The sequence below is a fragment of the Argiope bruennichi genome, chromosome 5 (genome assembly GCF_947563725.1).
Source record: "Argiope bruennichi chromosome 5, qqArgBrue1.1, whole genome shotgun sequence".
NCBI classification, from domain to species: domain Eukaryota; kingdom Metazoa; phylum Arthropoda; class Arachnida; order Araneae; family Araneidae; genus Argiope; species Argiope bruennichi.
Genome location: NC_079155.1, coordinates 111,704,171 through 111,726,449, shown reverse-complemented (window position 1 = coordinate 111,726,449; position 22,279 = coordinate 111,704,171). Strand labels below are relative to the sequence as shown.

General features: G+C 28.0%; 1 protein-coding gene across 1 annotated transcript in view; it reads left to right on the top strand.

Annotated features, from left to right (window-relative positions):
• The window catches only part of LOC129968348 (uncharacterized), a 104,741-nt gene extending 83,245 nt beyond the window's left edge, over nt 1-21,496 (top strand). The window contains exons 2-6 of the mRNA XM_056082205.1: nt 8,552-8,645; nt 9,047-9,115; nt 9,193-9,245; nt 11,322-11,514; nt 21,423-21,496. Of these exons, the coding sequence (XP_055938180.1) occupies nt 8,552-8,645; nt 9,047-9,115; nt 9,193-9,245; nt 11,322-11,514; nt 21,423-21,496 (483 nt within the window). The remainder of the gene's footprint in view (nt 1-8,551; nt 8,646-9,046; nt 9,116-9,192; nt 9,246-11,321; nt 11,515-21,422) is intronic.
• Nucleotides 21,497-22,279: the final 783 nt, after the last annotated feature.

Here is a 22,279-nt window from a genome sequence, read left to right as displayed (position 1 = left end):
AAGATGGGGAAAATTATTTCACAACAAAACAAGTAATTTTCCAAAAAAAAAAAATAAAAAAAAAATGAGAGCTTTAATATGACAGATAAAAATTTCCATGAAAAATGAGAAACATTACATGTTATTAGAAACGTTTCATTCAATAGCAAGTACAATAGGATAATCAGATTTTCCATTAGAACATTTTAGATTGAAAAGAACCGAATTTACAATTCGAAAAAGTCTCCATTTATTATTCTGTGAAGTGTAAAAGTTGTCACGATTTATTAAACGGAATGATCCGAAAATTCATGAAAGATTCGTGGACCTTGACACACAACGAAAGAGAACCATTCTTTTCCTTTTCAATTCTTTAATCGCTTCCTCTCTTTCATCTCTAACACTTTTCGTTTTGCGAGCTAAAAGAATTCTTTGAGAATTGATCGATGTTGCCACTCGTAATCCGCTTAATTTCCAATTGTCTCCTGCGAAGAAGGTCTTCGCAGCTGAGCACGGAATTTCGCTTTGGTTGCTTATTATTTTTTCTGTAAAGAAAAGGAAGTTTTCCTTATTAGAACCGAAGAACAAAAGAAAACACAAACAGGAAAACGAATTCAATGAATTAAACCTAAGAATTAAATGTCTTGCTAAATTCGATAAATTATGACTGCTTCGTTTTCGAAACTATTTTCTTTTCTAAAAGATATATATATGCTTTTTTTATTATAGAGAAGATATCGTCTGACGAGATTTTTATTATTACTCATATTTTTTTAAGTTCCAGTTTCTAGTTAGATTTAAATCCTTAGACTCAATTTTTAGATTACAATACCAGACATTCCGAAGAAACTCGTTAAGGTGTTTAATGAAAAGAAAATTATTTTTAAATACAAATAAATATATGTGGTGAATTTCTATGTACAAGGTGATCATAAAATAATCTAAGATAATTGAAATTAGAGTTAACTTATGAGATTGTAAAATCACTGTCTTATGATAATATCAACACGACATTGTAATATTTTTTAAAATTCTAAAGTTTAGTTTTCAACACAACCATATAGACCACCACCACTACTACCAACAACAATAACAACAACAACTGATTGAAATCTGGAAAATACCCCCATCATTTGGTCCATTGAAATGCTAAATTTTATTTAAAACAGTTGAGTTTATAGACTGTTTATAAATTTTACTCTGTTCTAAAAATATTATGAAACAGAAGAAAAGGATGAAATTAAATTTTATATAAGTACTGAAAATATATATTTTTTTAATTTATCAAAACATTTAAACTTCCAGAATACAAAATTTATTCTCTAAAACTTTAAAAACTTTTGTCAAGAAATTTTTTTATTAAATACTATCCATCTTCTGCCAATTGTTTTGATGGAATTAATGCTCTCAAAAATTTCCAATTAAATATTTTATATAACTTAGTCTCTTAATAAATTCTTCAGCAAAACACTTTTAAGCTGAAAATTTTGATAGTCATGTAACTCATACTATTATAGAAACTTTAAGCCATTCTGTTCATTGTAGTATGCATGTCTAATTTTCTGTGAAAAAATGTGTTCTGTTCTTCTAAAATGTGAATCTTACATCAAAGCGGAAGTGATTGAACTTTAATTAATACAAAAACTTTTTTGCTGAAATTTAACATATTTTTAAAAAATATAAATACAGATAGAAAAAAAAATCAGCATTGAAGCCTTATGTACACTGCGGATTTTTTTAAAATATAATTTAGGTAATATTTCAATTTAATAAAATTATTCAATACTCATTAAAAATTTCTCTGATTCACCATGAAATTTAGTTTTTAGTTTAACTTTCATAGGGACTTAAATGACACAAATAACAATATTTTATTTTTATTTCAATCTAAAATGTACTTCTTGAAAAAATTATATAGTCTAAATTTTATACAGTCCTTCAATGCTAAGGAATAATATTCTAAGAAATATTCTTGAAATTACAGCTTTTAAATTAAAAGAAACATTTCTATTATGTGCAATCAAATTTGACTGAAATGCGAAAATCTTGAATTTTACTATTTTAAGACAATCAACAATTTCATGATTTTAGGCTGATAAGTATTATTGAAACCCAGAACGTTGATTGGCGATCTTCTTTGAGAGAATCAATAAAGTGATCTTCGTTTTTATACAACAGTAATACTCATATTTTCATAATTCAATCATTATTAATAACAATAGAGTGACGTTTTCTTTTCATTTAAAATGATAATGTCTAAAGAATATTTTACTTAACATAACTTATTAGATCGAGAATCTGGATAAAAATATAAAATTCATTATCTATTAGAAAATTTATTGATTGAAACTCCAAAAATAATATTCTATACTTTATTTAGACCATTTTTTTCTGTTAAAAGTACATACTTTTTACAGTTTAGAAATTAACTGTTGAGACCCAAATAGAATGGACGTTCTGAATATCTCTAAATCATGCAGGTCTTAAATAACAGAATTAATTAATTCGTAATATAAATATTCTAAAAGTTCACAGAAGCCATATTTACCTTTCTAGAAAATATCATTTCTTGTTTATTTCATTTCTAACAGATACGCGCTGAAAATTACACTCTTCTGGGTTTAATTTGGAGTAAGAGTTAACGTAATCTTTTAATTTCGTCTTTTGTCAACGTGATGGCAACACGATGATAAAAGATAATTTTTCCTATATACCCATAGCATGCTCGTGAAAAATAAATTTTATTTTGTGTGAAAGAAATTGCTGGAAAGTATGCTTAAAATATCTTCTTTTTAAATTTGATTAAAAATAAGAATTTGATTTAAATGTTAAAACATTGGCGTCATCATCGTGGTAAAAATTTCGTTTCATTTTTTAATGAAAAGTGAAAAAAAAATCGCCTCAAGGTGCACATCTCTCCTCCCCCCCCCCATCTTTATTATAAGTAAAGATTTTCATGATTATTGAGATTATTAAATTTCGGAGAAACTAAAATAATATGCAGAATTCATATAATATAATTTTTTACGTATAAAGAACAAATATTCTTCATAATAAGAATAGTAAAAATAAGGAAGAAAAATCAAGTGTCAAGAGAAAGATATATATTTGCATACAAAAATGCAATTTCTCTTGTTATTAGAATTATTTATATAATATGAGTGCAGTTATGGCATTTAAATAGAGATCTAAACTGTCCTATCTGGAAAAATAGTAATTAATATTTTCTTTTCTGATTTGAAATCTTTTTTTAACTATTTTTTTCAAATGCTTAAGCTCAATTTTTAAGGAAGGAGGGAATTTTTTTCTCTCATTAATTTGCTTGTACTTGTCTATTTGTGTTCTTAAATATAATCAATCCATGCTTTCATGAAACATTGCGAATGGATCTTGCTTATACAATTTTTAAACCCATTACACATCTTGCAAGAATTGTGTGGCAACAGGTCATTAGATATTGAAATGCATGCACAATTAGTTTTTTTTAGTGTGATTGTTTTAATGTGATCATTGTTAGTGAATTTTATTCCACTTACAGACCCCCCCCCCCAAAAAAAAAAATGAATTTCGTACTTGGCAAATATCAGCAATACGAGTTAGAAAATAATTCGCAGATAGTATTTTTTTTTATAATGGAAATACGCTGAAGTATATTTTCAAAAATAAATTTGAAACTTGAATTTTTATTATTTCAGTAATGAAATTATAGTATTCTGTGAACCTAAAGTATTTAACAATTATATATATATAGAAGTGCAATGATAAAAAAAAATGACCTAATACAGTGTTCTTGTGCAAACAATAGCGAAAGTGATAAAGTCCAACAGAAAAAGCAAAAATGGTTCTTGGAATCAAAGTTGTGGTTAACAAAAAAAAAAAAACCCTTAATAAAATGTATTCATGCATTTCTAGTTCATTGAGTTAAAAGAACACCTGGTCATTTCCAGTGAATTTTGAGAGTCATAAAACAAATAAGTACTCACTAACACCAGTTTAAACCACTTTAGAACACATAAATAAAATGAATGGAATACAAGTATGCATAAAAATACATTAATTTATTTATATTTCATTTAAATTTTCATAACAGTTTTTTAAATGTGAATTTTCTCGGAATTAAATGCTCTAGCAGTTCTATAATTGGAATAAAGATTCCATGAATCAAAGCAATTGCTGTAATTCCATTCACTCCATGTTTTAAATTGTATTACGGTTTTATTGAACGAGAATCTTTGTTTTTTATAACTTTCTTTTCATTTTTTAACCTTCTTCTTTAATGAGAACGAGATTTTTGTTAACAATTCAAAGCGAAATGATTTATTCAAGCTTCTGGCAGAAACGAATGAAGTGCGGCATTGTTCTAGAATTTTATTCTTAGTTGTAATATATTTCGCACTATGTCGAATCAGCTATAAAATTCGGTTGATAAATCTGAATTCGAATTTGAATTTTTTTTTCTGAATTTTTCAAATGCTTATCTTACTTGGAGTTTCTTTTTTTTTTCCTTGTAATTTGCAGATGTTTATGATGTTTACTCTAAACATATTTATTAATCCAAATGGCATTTTTTTATTTGCTCGAAAATGAACTGAATCGGAAATAGAGTTTTTAAAAATCGTATTAATTTTTTCCGTTTCTTTTAAGAAAACGCTCTTAAAACATTTTGATTTTTTTTTCCATTTCAAAACAGTTAAAGTTACAATATTTATGAAGCAAATTCCAATGACGTTAACTTGTTTGTGTAAAGAATTATTACCAGTTTTTGCATTTATATTAATCTTTCACATGATCAGAGAGGGGTTGTGTTTCAGATTTTTTACTTTTCGCAATAGGCAATTTCCGAATTGTTTTTATTGAGGAATTTTCTCTAATTTTGTCTAGTTTGACTTAAGATTTCATTATAATTGACAAATCAGAATTTTTTCAAGTAATAATGCATCAAATGTATTCAGACAGTTCCAGTTTTGAATGTGGGAGATGAAAATTGAATATTTATTTAGCGAAACTTCTGGTTTTCTTTTTTTGTCACCATCCAAGATGGTATCTGTTTGGAAATCGATTTGCCAACTTGGCAACAAGACCTCAATCGTAATTTTGGTTGAAATAAATATATTATTGTCTCATCTAATTTAATTTTTAAGATTCTTCTTCGGGATTTCGAAAATAATCTTCTTGATAAATTAATGTTTTTTTAAAAATTAATAATATAAATATATAGTTAAGAATATTTTTATTAAATCTATTAGGAATTTTGGAAAGATCGTTTTATTCAAAAAAAGTAAATACTTTCCCAATGCAGCAATCATTAAATGAGCTGTTTACATGTTACAAACGTTAATAATAAGGAAATATCCTCATTAGTTTAATATTTTAAATAAAGTATTTGAAGACCAAGACTTAGAAATCAAAACCTATCAAATAATTGTTGAAATCTTTTAAACGAAGTTGAAAGTGCAAGGATTGTTAACTTTTAGATCAAAATATTCAAATGAAAAGAAAATACGAAAATGATTTGCCTATATATCGACAAAATTAGTTAAATCTATTTTACTTTCTTTCATGGAACCCTTTTTTAAAATCAATTTTATTATTTGAGTTATAATATGATAAATGGCGAATATTATTCAGAATGGATAATCTATATGTTGTGCAGACCGTAAACTATTTGTTTCCTTTAGACAAAAATGAGCGTGAAGTTTTAAGGTCAAAAATTTCTACAAAATTTCTACAAAAATTTCTTTTTCTATTGATCAAGATTTTATGGAAAATTTATTAAATTTTCAATCCATGATATAATAACAAATTTCCTTGCTTCCCATGAAATTTTCACTTCTTATTTTTAATTTCTTATCAATACTTGTTATTATCAATAGTTTAACAGATATTTTTTTCTACGGGAAGGGTTAAATGAAACGCCATTGTCTTATCAGACTGAATTTCCATTTGTTTGCCAAGAAAAGGATAAACACAGCAATTCTCAAAATTATTTGCCTTTCAAAAAAGTAACCCGAATTCTACAATTATTTAAAACATCAAATGAAAACAAAATTCTGAGGAATTGTTTGAAATGATGCAGTAAATTTTCGAAATTTAGTTTTTCTTTGCCGAATGAAATTGTTTGAATACAGTGGCTCAAAAAATTGAGAGTACACCTTACGTTTACTTGATAAATGCGACTTTCAATATAAATAACACATTAACGGGAAGTGTAAACTTGTTTTTATTTTTACACATAACAAATGGTTTAATTTAGAGTAAAAATAAAGAAAAATCAACGAAAAATTACTAAATTGAAAATTTTCAGAAGCATTTTAAATAAACATACGCAGAATTTTGCCTCAAAAAATTGAGAATACACCAATGAAATTTTTGCAATATCACGCATAGAAACAAAGTGTCACTATTAAATTTCATGTCCTTTGGCTCTTATAATGGTCTCTAAACGTCATGGTACCGATTCGACCCATTTTTGGTGGTATCTGAAGATATTTTACCCCATTCTTCTTGCACCACTTGTTTTAAATGGGCTTTGTTTCTAATTTTGTATTTTTGAACCACTTTTTCGAGTATCTCCCACGAATATTCAATGGCATTGATGTCAGGGTACTGTGGTGGTGTGTGTAACTGTTGTTTACAATGAAAAAGACATCATATTTTGACGTTACGTGCATTCTGTTTGGGGTCGTTGTCCTGCTAAAAAATGGAATTTCCATCTAAACCCAAATTTTTAACACTTTCCTTTAGATTACTGTTACCATATGGTTCATCCAACTTGTTGCAGAAACTTTTCAAATCATAGGCAGAAGTGTAAGTGCTGAAACTGTGCTAAATGCCATTAAACAAGCTGGATATAAAAGTAGCATTGTTAGAGAGAAACCGTTCACCAGCTTGCAAATTCAGAAAAATCATTTGAAGTTTTCAAAAACTCATCAATTGAAGACCAATAACCTTTGGAAGAAATCTATATTTAGTAATGAAAGAAACCTCAACATTTTTGGCTGTGACAACCATCTTACTGTATGGAGAAAGCCTAATACTGCTTTGTATCCAAAAAATTTACGTCCTACAGTTAAACATGATGGTGACTCCGTGATGATTTGAGGTTACACGGCTTCATTCGAGGGTAGGAAATTTAATTTTTATAGATGGCATTATAAATGATACGGTTTACTTGGATATACTTCACAAAAATCTTAAGGAAAGTGCTAAAAATTTGGGTTTAAATGGAAATTTCATTTTCCAGTAAGACAACGACCCCAAACAGAATGCTCGTAACTTCAAAATATGGTGTCTTTTTCATTGTAAATAGCAGTTACACACACCACCACAGTACCCCGACATCAATGCCATTGAATATTCGTGGTCCATATCCAAAAATGGGGTTCAAAGACACAAAATTAGAAACAAAACCCATTTAAAACAAGTGGTGCAAGAAGAATGGGGTAAAATATCTTCAAATACCACCAAAAATGGGTCGAATCGGTACCATGACGTTTAGAGGCCATTATAAGAGCCAAAAGACATGCAATTTAATAGTGACACTTTATTTCTATGCGTGATATTGCAAAAATTTCATTGGTGTATTCTTAATTTTTTGAGGCAAAATTCTGCGTATGTTTATTTAAAATGCTTCTGAAAATTTTCTATTTAGAAATTTTTCGTTGATTTTTCTTTATTTTTACTCTAAATTAAACCATTTGTTATGGGTAAAAATAAAATCATGTTTGCAATTCTCGGTAATGTGTTATTTATATTGAAAGTCGGGTTTATGAAGTAAAAGTAAGGTGTACTCTCAATTTTTTGAGCCACTGTATATACTTGTAGGTATATCATCGCATAAGCATTCTAAATTATTCGAAATTATGTTGGATTCTTCCTTCATGCAAGTTTTCAGGATTTTCGATAAGGAGTCGCAATCACTGCAGATCATAATATAAAATTCGATTTAAAAAGGGGCTTATTCACTTTCGTAAAAAGTCCTGCTATGAAAAATAAATGTACAAATATATTATCAGTTTCTCCATTATTACATATTTTAAACTATGCAATTTTTATTTTGAAAAATAATCTTAATAATAAAAGTTTGTAATTTTAAAATGAAGCGCAATAAATCTAGAGACTTTTAGCGATGGTTTTGTTTTGTTTCGATTCAGAGTTTTTTTTATCGGTCTAAAAATAATGAACATTCGGCAAACGATAATTTTTTTATTCTTTTTCTTTCAATTATTTGCAATTACAATGTTGAGAAAACTAAACCAATATTTAAGAATGAAAAATAATAAACTATTTGACACCAATTAAAACTGCATAAGCAGAAATATTTTTTTTTATAAAAGCAGACGATATTTTATTCATAATTTTTATATTTGGAAATATTACGGAAACAAAAACATTTTTGATAGTAAAAATATCTAAAAATAAAAGTTTTATTTTTGAAAAATAGCTTTATTTCAATGTTTTAGTTTGTTTCTTTAATAATTCAAGGACAATTATTCTCAAATAAATTTTACCCACAGCATAAAGAAATATAATGGAGGAACTTGTTGACAGTGTTGATTTATCTTTGGAACAGTTTTTTGATGAAGATTATTGGCAAGAAATGAGTGATTTTGAAAAATGTTGTTATGCGAACAAGAAGAAAAATTATGAGTTTTTCTTAAACTTAGGTAAGTTTAATGGATATTTTCTATGTGAATAATATTACTAAAAAGATATTTTAATTTGACGTGTTCTTCACTATCTTGCGCAAATTTAATTTTAGGTTGTGTATATAAATTTAAATTTTAAATATTTTTCTAAGTTTTTATTCTTTAAGCTGTTATTTTTTAATTTTTGTGAAATAGAATATTTTATAGTGATTTTTATTATAATTTCTGGACTATTCAAATGGAATTATATTCGGCATTGGCACTGAGATTTTTTTTGCAAGTTATTATTTTCAATATAATAATTCCGTTTTTGGAAGAAATTTTTTTCTTCAAAAAAGCGGAATCATTCTCATTTTATTTTCTTTCAAACTGAAAGCATATTTGTTTTTTGTGTTTTTAAATCATTTTCTTATCTGTAGGTCTCAAGCCTCAAAAACCTCATTTCATGAAAAAAGTGAAGAATCGTAAATATCTCAATACATTCAAAGGTAAAAAACCAAACATTTATTATTTTATGTGACATAGTATGATATACAGTGAATCACATTTTTAATTTTATTTTTAGAAAGAAATAGCCCAAAGAAAAAGATAGAAAAATCAGCGAAGTTGACTGAGAAAGTAAGATAAATTAATCTAAATCAATATTTAAATTGCGATTAAAATTAAATATAAAATAATGTATGTAGATATAAGATAATTTATGTCTATGTCAACTCTTGAAAATGAATTTTATAACAGTAAAACAATGTGCTTCAAGCTACATGATTTCTTAATCGAAATATATTTATATCATTTTGGCATTTCAGCAGCATTAATTTAGGCTATAATATTGGAAGCTATTATATGTATGAATTGCTGAAAGCTAAGTGTCCTTCTTTTTTATATTTAATTCATCTGTAGCATATATTCTATGCAAATAAATAAAACTACAAATTGTTATAAATGAAGTTGATACATTTAAACTGTAGATTGTAGTATCGGAAGAAATATTTATTATACACGTGAAATCATTAAGATTTAAAGTTGAAATAGGTAGAACCCAAATCAATATATTGAATTTTATATATATATATATCTATACTTATAATAAAGCTCAATGTGTGTGTGTGTGTGTGTGTGTGTGTTGGCGCTCTACAGGCCAGACCGTTTGACATACAGCTACCAAATTTGGTACATGTATACCTTGGAGGTTGGGAATGTGCACCTGGGGTTTCTTTTTTCGAATTTTTAATTAGAATTTTAATCATTAATTAAGAACTAACTTTCCCGCCAAAAAAATCTTCCATTTTCCCCACCGCCAACTTTTCCGCCAAAAAAATCTTCCATTATCCCCAGCGCCAAACGAGAAAGGCTTCAGTTTTTTTTTTTCTCCCAACAGTAATGAGGCTAGGGTTAAAATTTTTCGGCGGATTATTTCAATCGGTTTTGTTTATTTTCTTAATGTTTGATGCATTTAAAATTAAACATTGTTAATGAACCAATCTTTCAAATTCATTCTGAAGTACTTTTGAATTAAAATAAAACAGAATAAAGGAAATTAAAAATTTCTAATCCGCATAGCGTTACCCCAACTGGCGTAGTAAAAATCAGGTATTTGCGTTACGTAACCGGCGAAGAAAATTCACGCATGCGCATTCTGTTCTGATTGTTGCCATGGCAACGTTATCAATGGATGATTTAAATTATTTTTGGGTTAGTTGCATGCTTTTGTAAGTAAATTGTATTTATGTTAGTTATATATTTTTTGTATATGCTTATAGTTTTAAGTACATCGTTTTTTAAGTAGTTTTTTTAAAACCTGTTTTCAACCGATTATTTTAAACGATTCGTTTTAATTTCTTAGTGTTTGATGCATTTAAAATTAAACATTGTTAATTAATCGATATGGTCATGATGAATCTGAGAAAATTTTGTTGACCAACTCTTGAGATATTACATAAATTTAAAAAGATATTCTTTAGTGCCCATAAAGTTTAAACACTGAATGACTCTATTTTCAGTAATCAGATTATAAAAAAATGCTTTGTTTCAGTAAAAAATATTATTATATTAATTGAAGATAAATTCTTTCCACTTTAATTTAAAGCATAAATTCTACGGGTGCTAACAGAAAATGAGAGAGATACATATTACGTTATGACTGAAGGCCTTTATAATATTATGAATGAATTATATGATAATCAAAATTTGAAGTTTTAAAATATTTTGATGAAGAAGCTATTAAAGTAGAAATTGCATAAAATATTTAATTATTAAAATTTTAACGAACATTAAGATTGGCGAACCGGCTGGTCGCCAAAGGCGACTAGTATATATATATATATATGAATGAATGAATGAAAAAATATATCTTGACATGATCATCATTTCACTACTTATTCATTGACCTAAAATTCACATAAGTGAATTTTTAAAAAATTTAATTAATCAATTACTAATTTTATTTTAATGCGAATTTCAATTGTATTACTGTACAATGGCCATCGTACCACTTTCTTGTTCTTATTGCATTAATGGAATTTATAGCAGTGGATGAAAAAATTATATTTTGAATACCTTAAGGACAATGCATTTCATAATCTTACTTCAATAAATCTTTTCATTTCCTAATTATTTCTCCTTTCAATTTGATTTCTGAGAAGCTCAGTGTTTTCAAAAATATTAAACGTTTTTTTATTCTTTCGATAATTACAGGTTTCAGAAACTGTGCAAGTAAAGAAGAAGAGCTGTGTCGATTTTCATCTCAAACAAGTTTCTGACAATTTCTGCGAAAAAAATCAATCATGTAAAGTTTCCTTTCAAAACTTAGTGCCAAGAACAAAGGCATACTTAAAGAATTTGGAAACCTTACAAGTATTATTAGAAAGAAAATTAGAAAAATTAGAAGGCAATGAAAGCAAAGAAAATCCATTAGCTCAAATGATAAAACTTTGAATAACAGAAAAAAATCTCAGTGATTCAAAATCAAAAACAATAACTGATCGAATTTCTTAACTGTTTCTTATTGATAGAATGTAATTTAATGTTTTTACTATAGAATTTCGTTGTGACCTAATTGCATTTCATTTACTTAAAAATATTATACAAACAGTAGATATAATTATTAAATATATTTTTCTGCTTTAAATTTTTCATGTGTTTAAATAATGCCCAATGTTTTGAAATTTTTAATTTCTTTTTAAATAAAAGGGATGTATTATTGAGACATAATTTTTTGAATGGATTGATTATCTTTAAATTATGTTCCTAAACATTATTTTAAACCATAAATATTTATTAAAATTTATTCGTGAGTATTTGTTTGGAATTTTAGAATTTGACCCTATGACCCCGTACTTGTCCAAAATCGGCCCTTTCGACAAAACCCTGACTCTGACTTTTTCGGACATACATCTGCAATCTTGGGTGAGAAAGGTAATTTGTGACATGCCCAATTATGAAAAGAATGATTCCATTCTGTTTTTGTGCATGAAAAACTTCCTCAAACTTTGAGGCATGAGAATTATCATACTACCGTTTCACAGAGTTTTTCAATTAGCGGCCTAATAGTATTTTTATTACACAAAATTGGAAAAATTCTTAAATTTATTTAAATGGAATTTTTTCTTCTTGAAAACGTTGAAAGCAAAAATTGCTGAAACTGTGAAATTGAGTTTTAGAAATTAATAAATAACTTGCAAAAACATACTTCAATGTTAAAATTGCTTACACGTATCATTTGCATGATTTAATAAATTAACAACAATTTAAACAGTAATAATATTTAAGAAAAGGAAAAAATACGTTTTATAGAAACTGAAAAAAAAACAAGATTCTATTTTATATTCTTAATATTAATAACATGAATACAAATTCTTTAATAAAAAAGGAATAAATATTTCCAATTTGGCACTCAAATATTGCTGACAGATTAAAAAAACATAAAAAACAATTAATTAAAATTACGAGTTCAAAAAATTAGAATTTTAAAAGAATGACTGTAGAGTATTTACTTCACGTTGCATTTTCCCAGCATTACTTTATGTAGAGCCTGCCTGAACCTTTAAAATAATATAATTCTATTAAGAATGGGATCATCAATCTCAATATTATTCCAAGAATTTTTCTCCATCTTTACTGAATTCAAATATTACCATAACAAAATATTCAAGTAAGCTCATGAATCGCGAGTTCTTTTTATTTATTTATTCCCTAGCTAATTAAATTAGAGAGTTAAAGGTTCTCTTTTTTCCTCTATACTTTCAGCAGGAAACTCCTTACTAATTAAAAGAACAAGGAGTTATGTAAAAGTAATTGATGATACTGCAGAATAAATTAGATTTCCGCCTCGTAAACAAGAACTCGTAAATCATAATCACATGAAATAGGTCAAACGAGGGTCCTTGGCCGTTTCTGACTTATCAGTGGTTTAAAATTCACTGCAGCAACGCACAAGACCCACATTTTTCTCATCATATATTGATGCGTTACTGACTGCTTAAAAGAGGCTTATTTCTTCTTAAATGAAGCCTGAAATCATTTTATCATTCTACGAACGCGGTGGGTTTTCTAATCTATAAGAGTTATTTAAATTTCATCTTGAAATAACTTTAAATAAATAAGTTCTTTTTATATTATATTTACAGAAAAAACTATTAAACTATTAATGAATGCCATTTTATTTTGTGGCTTGACTCACTTGTAAAGTCATACTGACAGAATATTAAAAACTTTTATTAATCTTTTTACGTGACTATAAAACATTTTATTTATTTTTCTCGTTTGTTTAAGTACATTAACAATTTCTCCTAAATTAAGGAACTTTTGTTTGTTATACAGTTTTCTTACTGAAAAACTGAAGCTTGTTTCATTGTTAAAGAATCTAGAATCGATCTTTAAGGTTAAGGTAAAAAGTAAAATTTTTAGTAAGCAATTCTGAGCAGGTTTCTAAAATAATTTTTAAATCCCTTTATTAATTTTAAATTTGAAAGTTAGGTTTAAAAACATTTAATGTATTACATTAATATCCATGAAAGAGATGAATTAATTTCACTAAATTTCATACAAGAAAATTAATAGATATATCCATTATGTAAAGAAATAGAGTAATTATATTCTATATGTAATAAAAATTGCTATAGAGAATTCTTCCGATTACTTAAAATCAATGTTAATAGAAGGTTTTCGAGTTCGAATTTAGTCAAAAACGAATTTTTTTCCCAAATCTAGAACAAAATATTGCAAACTGAGATTGTTAGAGTTAATTTTAGAGGTACAGGCACTTAAAATATGATTCATACAAGCGTAAATGTTTCTGAAAGCAACCGATATGACAAAAATCAAAGGTTTATCCATTTAATACTTTTAAATCGCTCCATTAGGAATAAACATATAATTGGAAATGTAGATTACTTTTTATTATTAAAAAATATAAATAAATAAATATGATTAAAAGAAAAAAGAATACACATTCTTCTTTCTAGTAAATTAAGGTGATCTGCAGATAATGCTTCAGAGAACTAACACTGTTCTTACAGTAAAGGTTGATAAAATATTATTCTTCTGGAAATAGCTTTTAAAAAATTTATTGCAATTTATTTTAGCAGCATAAAATAAGAAGTTTTATAAAAGTGAGAGTCTTTATTTTGTATTATTATATTATTATGTATTTAATATACTTTTAAGGTAGAGTTCTTGATTGTAAATAGAAATCAGGAACTTTAAATTAAAATTCAGGGGGAAAATTCAAAAATCGGGATAGTCTAAACTAATCAGAGAAATGGTTTTCTTAAGGATCAAAAGCACTGAACGATTTTCAAAATAATTTCATTATATTTATTGGTTAAAAAAATTTGCATATTTTAAAATTAAGTATAATAAATTCAAATTGGCTGAAGTATTCAAAATTGATCCATTCTAAAGATAATTAGTTTCATCAAAATTACGCTTGATTATCTACAAATTCGATCACTCATCAAAAACTGTTTTAAGGGATGGGAAATTTTGATTCATTAAAAACTTTTAATAAATCTCTAAGTCGTTCTTACTAAGTATATTCAATAGAAACCATTGAAGATATGAAATTCTTGGAGTTGTTTTTGCCATTATAAATTAAAATTTATTTATGGGAATAGAATTATGAAATTACCTAAAAAGGTGGTAAGAGGTAATTGCATAAAGAAAAGCAATGCATAATTTAATAAATTTACTTTTTGTGTATTTGTAAGAAACGTCCTTCATTTACACAAAAAGAAGCTCAATTATTTTTTGACCGATGCAATAGCACAATTCTTCGTTGACAGGAAACTTTTAACAAAATTGCCTTTGAAGCTAACTTCTCAACATGATTTTCTTTTATTTATATTTACAGGTGTGACAGAAATGTATTCTATTTCCTTTTAAGTGAAGCAAATTTATGTGCATTCAGAATGAGAATGTCAGGTTTCTATTCGAAAGAGAACTCCTCTACATCTTGTGCTTCGTTTTCAAGGTCTCCGGACAACTCACTGGAATGCTATCGACTAATAAAAAACGATCGACGACAGAAATCTGTAAAACAATTGCTGAAAGTCGACGAAATCCTCGAGAGGAGGAAGGAAGGATGTGAGTATTATCCTGGCGCAGGACACTTTTTCAGGAAAAAAAACTGCAAAAACATATGAGTCGATCATTTTATGGTTAGATAAAAGTTAAATATTTACGAAATATTTTAAAATATTGAAAAAATTTTGATAATTAGTGCTTGAACGCTGTATGAAAAATCCCAATATGCAAATCAGTGCATCAGACCGACGTTGCACAGTTTATATTCAGAGGCAATGTCATTTCTGTTTTAGGTAGTATTATTGCAATGATTCTCAACACAAGACTTCGGGAAAATATCTGCAGTTCTTCGAGCGCGCACACACACACACACACACACACACACACACACACACACACACACACACACATATATATATATATATATATATATAACATTATTTGTTGTGAAGCATGATGCAGTGTGAAGACAGTGAAGATACTTTTAATTTCGTGACGTCGTTTTATTTCATTTTGAAGAAGCAGGCATATGTACAAGCGATGAGCACACAGAGCGACACAGAAAAGGAATGAGGAAAAATAGCTCTTAGACATTTTATCCCTGGTCTTAAATAACCTATGATTTTGATAGGGAAAATATTTCTTTACAGTGCCAATGTATTATGAGATTTCGATAGGGATTTTCGCTGCAAGCGTGGACAATGCAGGGGAAACACAAGGAGATTTTAAAAAAGAATTTGCCTGATTAGCGGTATTTTATCTCTTCACGCGCAGTGTGGGAAAGTTAGATTTTAGCTGATTCAACAATTTAACAAAGCTTCTCTTGAATGAATTAAGTAGAGACAGTGGAATTGGATCACGAAATAAGAGAATATTTTAGAATGAAGTTACTATGGGCTAAATTAAGATAAAATCTTGAAAATTAATTAAATTGAAATTAGAGTTAAAATATCATTACATATATTAGCAGATGCGTGGCCGAGAAGAAGAAACGGAGAAATTTGTGAAATTTTAATACGTCAATTTATTCCATCCGGGGAAGCATAATTTTTTACAAGAATAAGTGGTAAGAAATGCTTCAATTTACATCGCGACGCAAGAGCAGAAGAGCAAAAGTGAGAGAAATTTTCCCTCTATGGTTATTACTATGAGATTTTGATAGGGATTTCTTTCATACATGTATATGTAGGATAGGGAAATTTAGGTATCTTTAAAAGAATGTTGCAAACATTGAGGATATTGATCCTTCGGTGCGTGAGAATTTTCTGAATTTACAGTTTTCTAGAGCGAGTGTAAGATTAATGAAATAAAAATAAAGTAGGAATTTGATCAGGAAATAAATAAGATACCATTTAGAATGTGGTTTATATGGGCTAAATTAAGATAAAAAATTAGGAAATTAATAAGGTTTTAAATTAGATGGTAAAATATCATCACACACACACACTAGTTATCTTGTGAACAAGATAAATAGGGTAATTTTATTTGGATTTTAACCGGCTTGGAATATGTTGTAATATAAAAATCTCGGTTGAGTTCGTTTTTCATTTCGCTATAGCTTCCTTAATATTGAAGTTAGAAAAATAAATTTAAGTAGCCAAATTAACACCTCATTAAGACGAACAACTTTCGCATTTAAAGATTTTGCAATATCTTAGAAGTTAGGGGCTAAAAAGTGATTTTCAAGCCCTGACTTTGACCTTTTCTAACATCAACAATTTATGCTGCCAGTTTTGAAAAAAAAATTAAATTTCAAAATATTAATTTAGATGAAAAAGAATCTGCATTTACTTTTTAGCTTGCCGAGAGGAATTTTTTTGTCTTGCTTTGAGCATACTATCTTCCAAGTTTTTTTTTTCTATTTTATCATAAAAATTTCAATATTTTATTACTGCCATCGAAAAAAAAAATACATAAGTGTATCTTTCATAAATTTACATATACCCCCTCCCGGAAGGATAGCGGACTGTATAAATGAAACTGAGGGAAATAAAATCCTTGCTAGATTAATACCCTATCACAAATGAGAGTATAAATTATAACAGGCACTTCAAAATGTGCATGATTTTATCTTTATATTAGCAAACATCTGTTTTTGTTTATAATATATTGAACCAATCTTTCGTTGGAACATGGACTAGTAATGACATCTAATAAAAATCATTACATTCTAAAAGCCAGATGCTAGAATGAGGCGTTCTACCCTGAGGAAAAATCCAATGCATATCCCCATATCCAACGTTTGTCCCGAAGAGATTAAACAAAATCCTTTTTCCATAGCTTTCAGCATGTGAAAAAAATCACGCGATTAAATATTTTATGAAACGATGAAAACTATTTGAATTTTAGGGCAACGATGTAATCCAATGCTGTAAATTAGGAAAGAACTATTTTTAAAAATCACCAAATTGTAGGAGAAATTGCACGACTATAAAACTGGTACATATTTCGCAACCCAAGGTATATATACATATACAAAATTTAGTGGTTGTATATCAAACAGTTTGGCTAGTAGAAATCCAGCACACACACACTTTAGGGTTAGTAGATATTTGCTTTTAACAACTTTTAAACCACTTTTGTAAAGATGCGTAAAAAGCAAATATTTTAGATTCTTTACCATAATTTTAGATTATTATGCACTCTTATATTAACCATATTTTTGGTGCAGCATGGCCAGATATGGCTCTTATGCTATTAAATCTTAGCTTTCAACTTTAGCAGAAGTGTATTATAGTTAATAAGTTTCAGTTTGAAAAATTGTAAATATTTATATATTTGCGTAGTATTCTAATACTTACAAACACCTTCAAAATATCTTCTAATAATTAATCTTTCTTAAACATATCATCTAATATATAATGCACTCAAATACAATTTAATCTATTTAAATATCTAAACCATCTACAGTAAGGTCCAGAGAAATTAATAAATATTCCGTTTGTCAGAAAACAGTGAGAAGTTTGTTTATTTATGGTTTTGTTGACCTATTTCATTTCCTCCTGTGTAATGAGACCGGCTTCAAATGCAGTATTTAATCAGCTGGTTAAATGAATCTAGCAGACACAGACGGTTCCTGCGGCATTTATCACCGTATATGGTTGACACTAGAAGAGATCTTTCGCAAACTTACCAAGAATGCATCGAGGAAAACTTGTTAGAAAGTTCCTGCGGGGTTTCGAAATCCACAAAAGTTAATATACAAGGTTGTCAATGTTTATTTAAAACAACGATAAGGTTAGTTTCTGAAAGTGTCGTATTTACTGAGGGAGACTGCGACGAAAGTTTGCTTGTCCCAGTTCTCGTGGAAAACCACCTTAAAATTAGCTTTGCAGTTCTTCAATCATTGTTTATATTTTTAATAGATCAAATATTCTATTAAAAACATTGCCATTGATTTTGATGACTCTAATGTAATTTTAGAAGTGATAATAAATTTATTCATTTGTCATAAAATAAGGCTAGTGGTAAAATCACTTTTTGACAAATAATATAATTCTTATTTTTGCAAAGCAAATTGTGGTATATTTATAAAAAGATTAAAATTACACTTTTTATGAACATTCTACTCTCATAAAACTACTTTACTCTCTTAAAACTCTAGATTCTGAAAAGAAAGTTTTAATCGTACAAAATTCAGTGTTAATTTTGCTCAGAAACAGTTCAAAAATGTTTAAAAACAAGTCAAATCTAGAACATCCATATGTATTTAATATCTCATATATATAAATATGATACAGTCGCTTTTTAATAGATGTAATGAGAATACCATGAGTAAAGTTACCATTCCTGATGTCTAATAAATACCTGATCATAATTTTTAACCAGATCATAATTTTCGATAACAAAACTCATTTGTTCATATAACATAATTTTTTATTCCAACAATTCGCATACATACACGAACCCAAAAATCGACACGAAAAGGAATAAAAAAGAAGAATTGCTATCAGAATTCTTTAAGAACACAACAAGAAGAATAACATAAAACTTATTTGAAAAGATTCATTTATTAATAATTGGCTACGGAAACTTTTTTATATACATTACCAGTTTATAAAGTAAACAATAATTGCTTTTACATAGCAACAAATGTTTTACCTAAAGCAACAGCACCTGAAGAAAGTTTTATGTTATTATTTTATTATTATGAAGATAATCGTAGCATATATATACATATATATCATTTGCAATAAAAAATTACCATGAGTTTGCTACATTGAATCATTGAACTATTCGATGATTATTGGAATATTACTGGATGATTACAGATGACCTTTGCCAAGCACAATTGAAATTGAATAAAAAAACCGCTCGCAAAATAGCGAAAGGCAGAGAACTTTTTAATATATTTTTTGATCATGAATTAATTGAAATGGTGGTACAAAAGCAACTGTTTGGTTTGAAATTGTTTTTATACAATAATTGTTTACATAACTTTAAAGTTATTATTTGGTATTTCAAGATTTTCTTTAATAATAAATGACGTTTATAAATAAACATTGAATAGGATGCGTTTTTACCTTTTACGGAGAAAAAATATATCAGCGCTGTTATTCCAGAAACGGTGCAAAGGTCGTGGGATGAGTATATCTAAAAGCAAAATAAATATAGTATTTATAAGATGAAAACAAATGAAAATGTACAATGTATCTAAAAAATAAATGCATTAATAAATTTAAAGAAGATGATAATTTTTGCAAATGTATCTATTTGTAATTTAATACGAAAATTCACTACCTCGAGAAATTGGTGCAAAATCATTAAGTTGCAAGGTTTCTATTGTAGATAAAATTAGTGACTTGGTTCCTAAAGAAAGCAATATATATATATATATACACACAATATATCGCCTTTCTTCAGGCATTTGGCCGTAAAATTCAATGTATAATTCTGCATAATTATATTTAAAAGAAATGAAAAACTGTTGTAAAATCGGAAATATGAATGTATTTCAGATCGATTAGCTGAAGGTAAAATGAAAATAAATTCTCTATTTTATTAAAAAAAATAGTATTTTATTGATAGTATTTAAGAAAAAAAGTTAATACTTAAAGTTAAAAAGAATTTCCTTAAAAACCTTCATGCTAAACTCTTCATAAAGACAACGCAAGCAGCCCAATCTTCTAAATCAGCTATAAAGCATTTCAGTCAAATAAATAAGATAAATAAGAAACTGGCATCAATGCATTTTTGGTAAGTATATCACCAAATGCATTATTCCCGTATGTTTTTTTTAGATTTTTGATAAAGCATTGATTTCTAAAACTATTAATGGAGAACTGAAAATATGGAAGAATAGGAACAAAAGTACTACCATATTTAATTTAGTACAAAATATCATCAAAATTAATATGTAGAAAATGTAAGGTCGTTTGGAATAAGAGGAACGTAATAAAACATAAAGTAGAAATTCTTTTATTTAAAAACTTGCATTTCAATATCATTTCAAAACTGAGTTAACAGCCTCTATATAATTGAAAGCTCACTTTTACCTGAAGGCTGATCAAAACTCAACGATCTCACACGAACGAATATGTTAGTCTTTCAGATCACGTGCTTGGCTCTTTTGTTGCCAGATCCTTCATCTTTCAGCATCTTTTGCATCCAATCCATTATGCGCAAGAAATTTTTCTGTCAGAAAACTCAGAAAAGCGTTTTTCCACTCGAAGGATCACTCATTTTCAAGTTGGCAGGCGCAACAGGTGGTCATCTCGCATGCAGGAAGGGCTCTTCCTGAAAGCAACCACGGTTATCATGACCGTTTAAGAATGATTGATTTTAATTTAGATTACAAGGATATCCATCAGTCTAATACCGGCATCCCTTGGAAAATTATTCATTCATTCTGGAATGAAATTAGAGATGCGTTTTTTAGATAGTAGAACGTCATCTGACTGCAGTTCAAATTACTAATCCGTCTACTAATAGCCTATTGAAATCCGTCCACTAATAGCTCCACTGTTGCTCTTTGGAAGAGTGCAGAAAATAAATGCATCTGTGGAGGAATTGGAACTATTTATCATTATTTAATAAAATGCACACTAATCTCGGAATTAAGAAAAAAAAATTTGTAAGTTGAAAATGATGACTTAAGTACAGTCCAGATAATTTTAAAACACTGAAGAACATGATGTTAAAAACAGTTATTTACCAGCTATTTGAAAATTTTTAAGTGTCTGGATTTTTGTAGTTGTGGAACGATAATTTGAAGGAATATTGAAAATTTTGTGCAGATTTTCTTAAAGTGATAGTCTGCTCCTTATTTAACAGGATTACGTGTACCGGAAGATAAAGAGGAAGGTCAGAGATTGACCACTTTGTGGCTGGGGGCCAACTGCCTCTAAGAGGATGACAGTTCGGAGAGTCGGCTGATGTTATGGACTTATTATACTTAAGACAGTAGTCCGCCACAATAAATTCTGTCCATACTGCTTAATTCAGTGGTGGCAGTGTGGTTGGCTGTACATAAGAAATTCCACTGTTTTTTTAAAATGGGGTTCTAATATAATTAAACTAAATTAAAACAGTATAAAATTTTGAATAATATGTTAAAGAAAACATCCATATCTTTCTTGATTCACGTGTTCTTTAAATTCGACTTAGAAATTTGTTGTTGACGACTTATGCTGAATTCTTTTTATTGCGATTTTAAAAAAACCGTGTTCGGAATAATCTATACTTATATATAAAGCTAAATGTGTGTGTGTGTGTGTGTTGGCGCTCTACAGAAAAGACCATTTGACCTACACCTACCAAATTTGGTACATGTATACCTTGGAGATGGGAATGTGAACCTGGGGTCCCTTTTTTTGAATTTTTAATTAGAATTTTAATTATTAACTATAAACTAACTTTCCCGCCAAAACAAATCTTTTCATTTTCTCCACCGCCAAATGAGTAAGAGTTCAGCTTTTTTTCCCAACAGTAATGTGGCTAAGCTTAAGATTTTTCGGCCAATTATTTAAAACGATTCTGTTTATTTTCTTAATGTTTGATGCATTTAAAATTAAACATTGTTCATTAATCGATCTTTCAGATTCATTCTGAAGTACTTTTGAATTAAAATAAAACAGAATAAAGGAAATTAAAAATTTCTAATCTGCATAGCGTTACCCCAACTGGCGTAG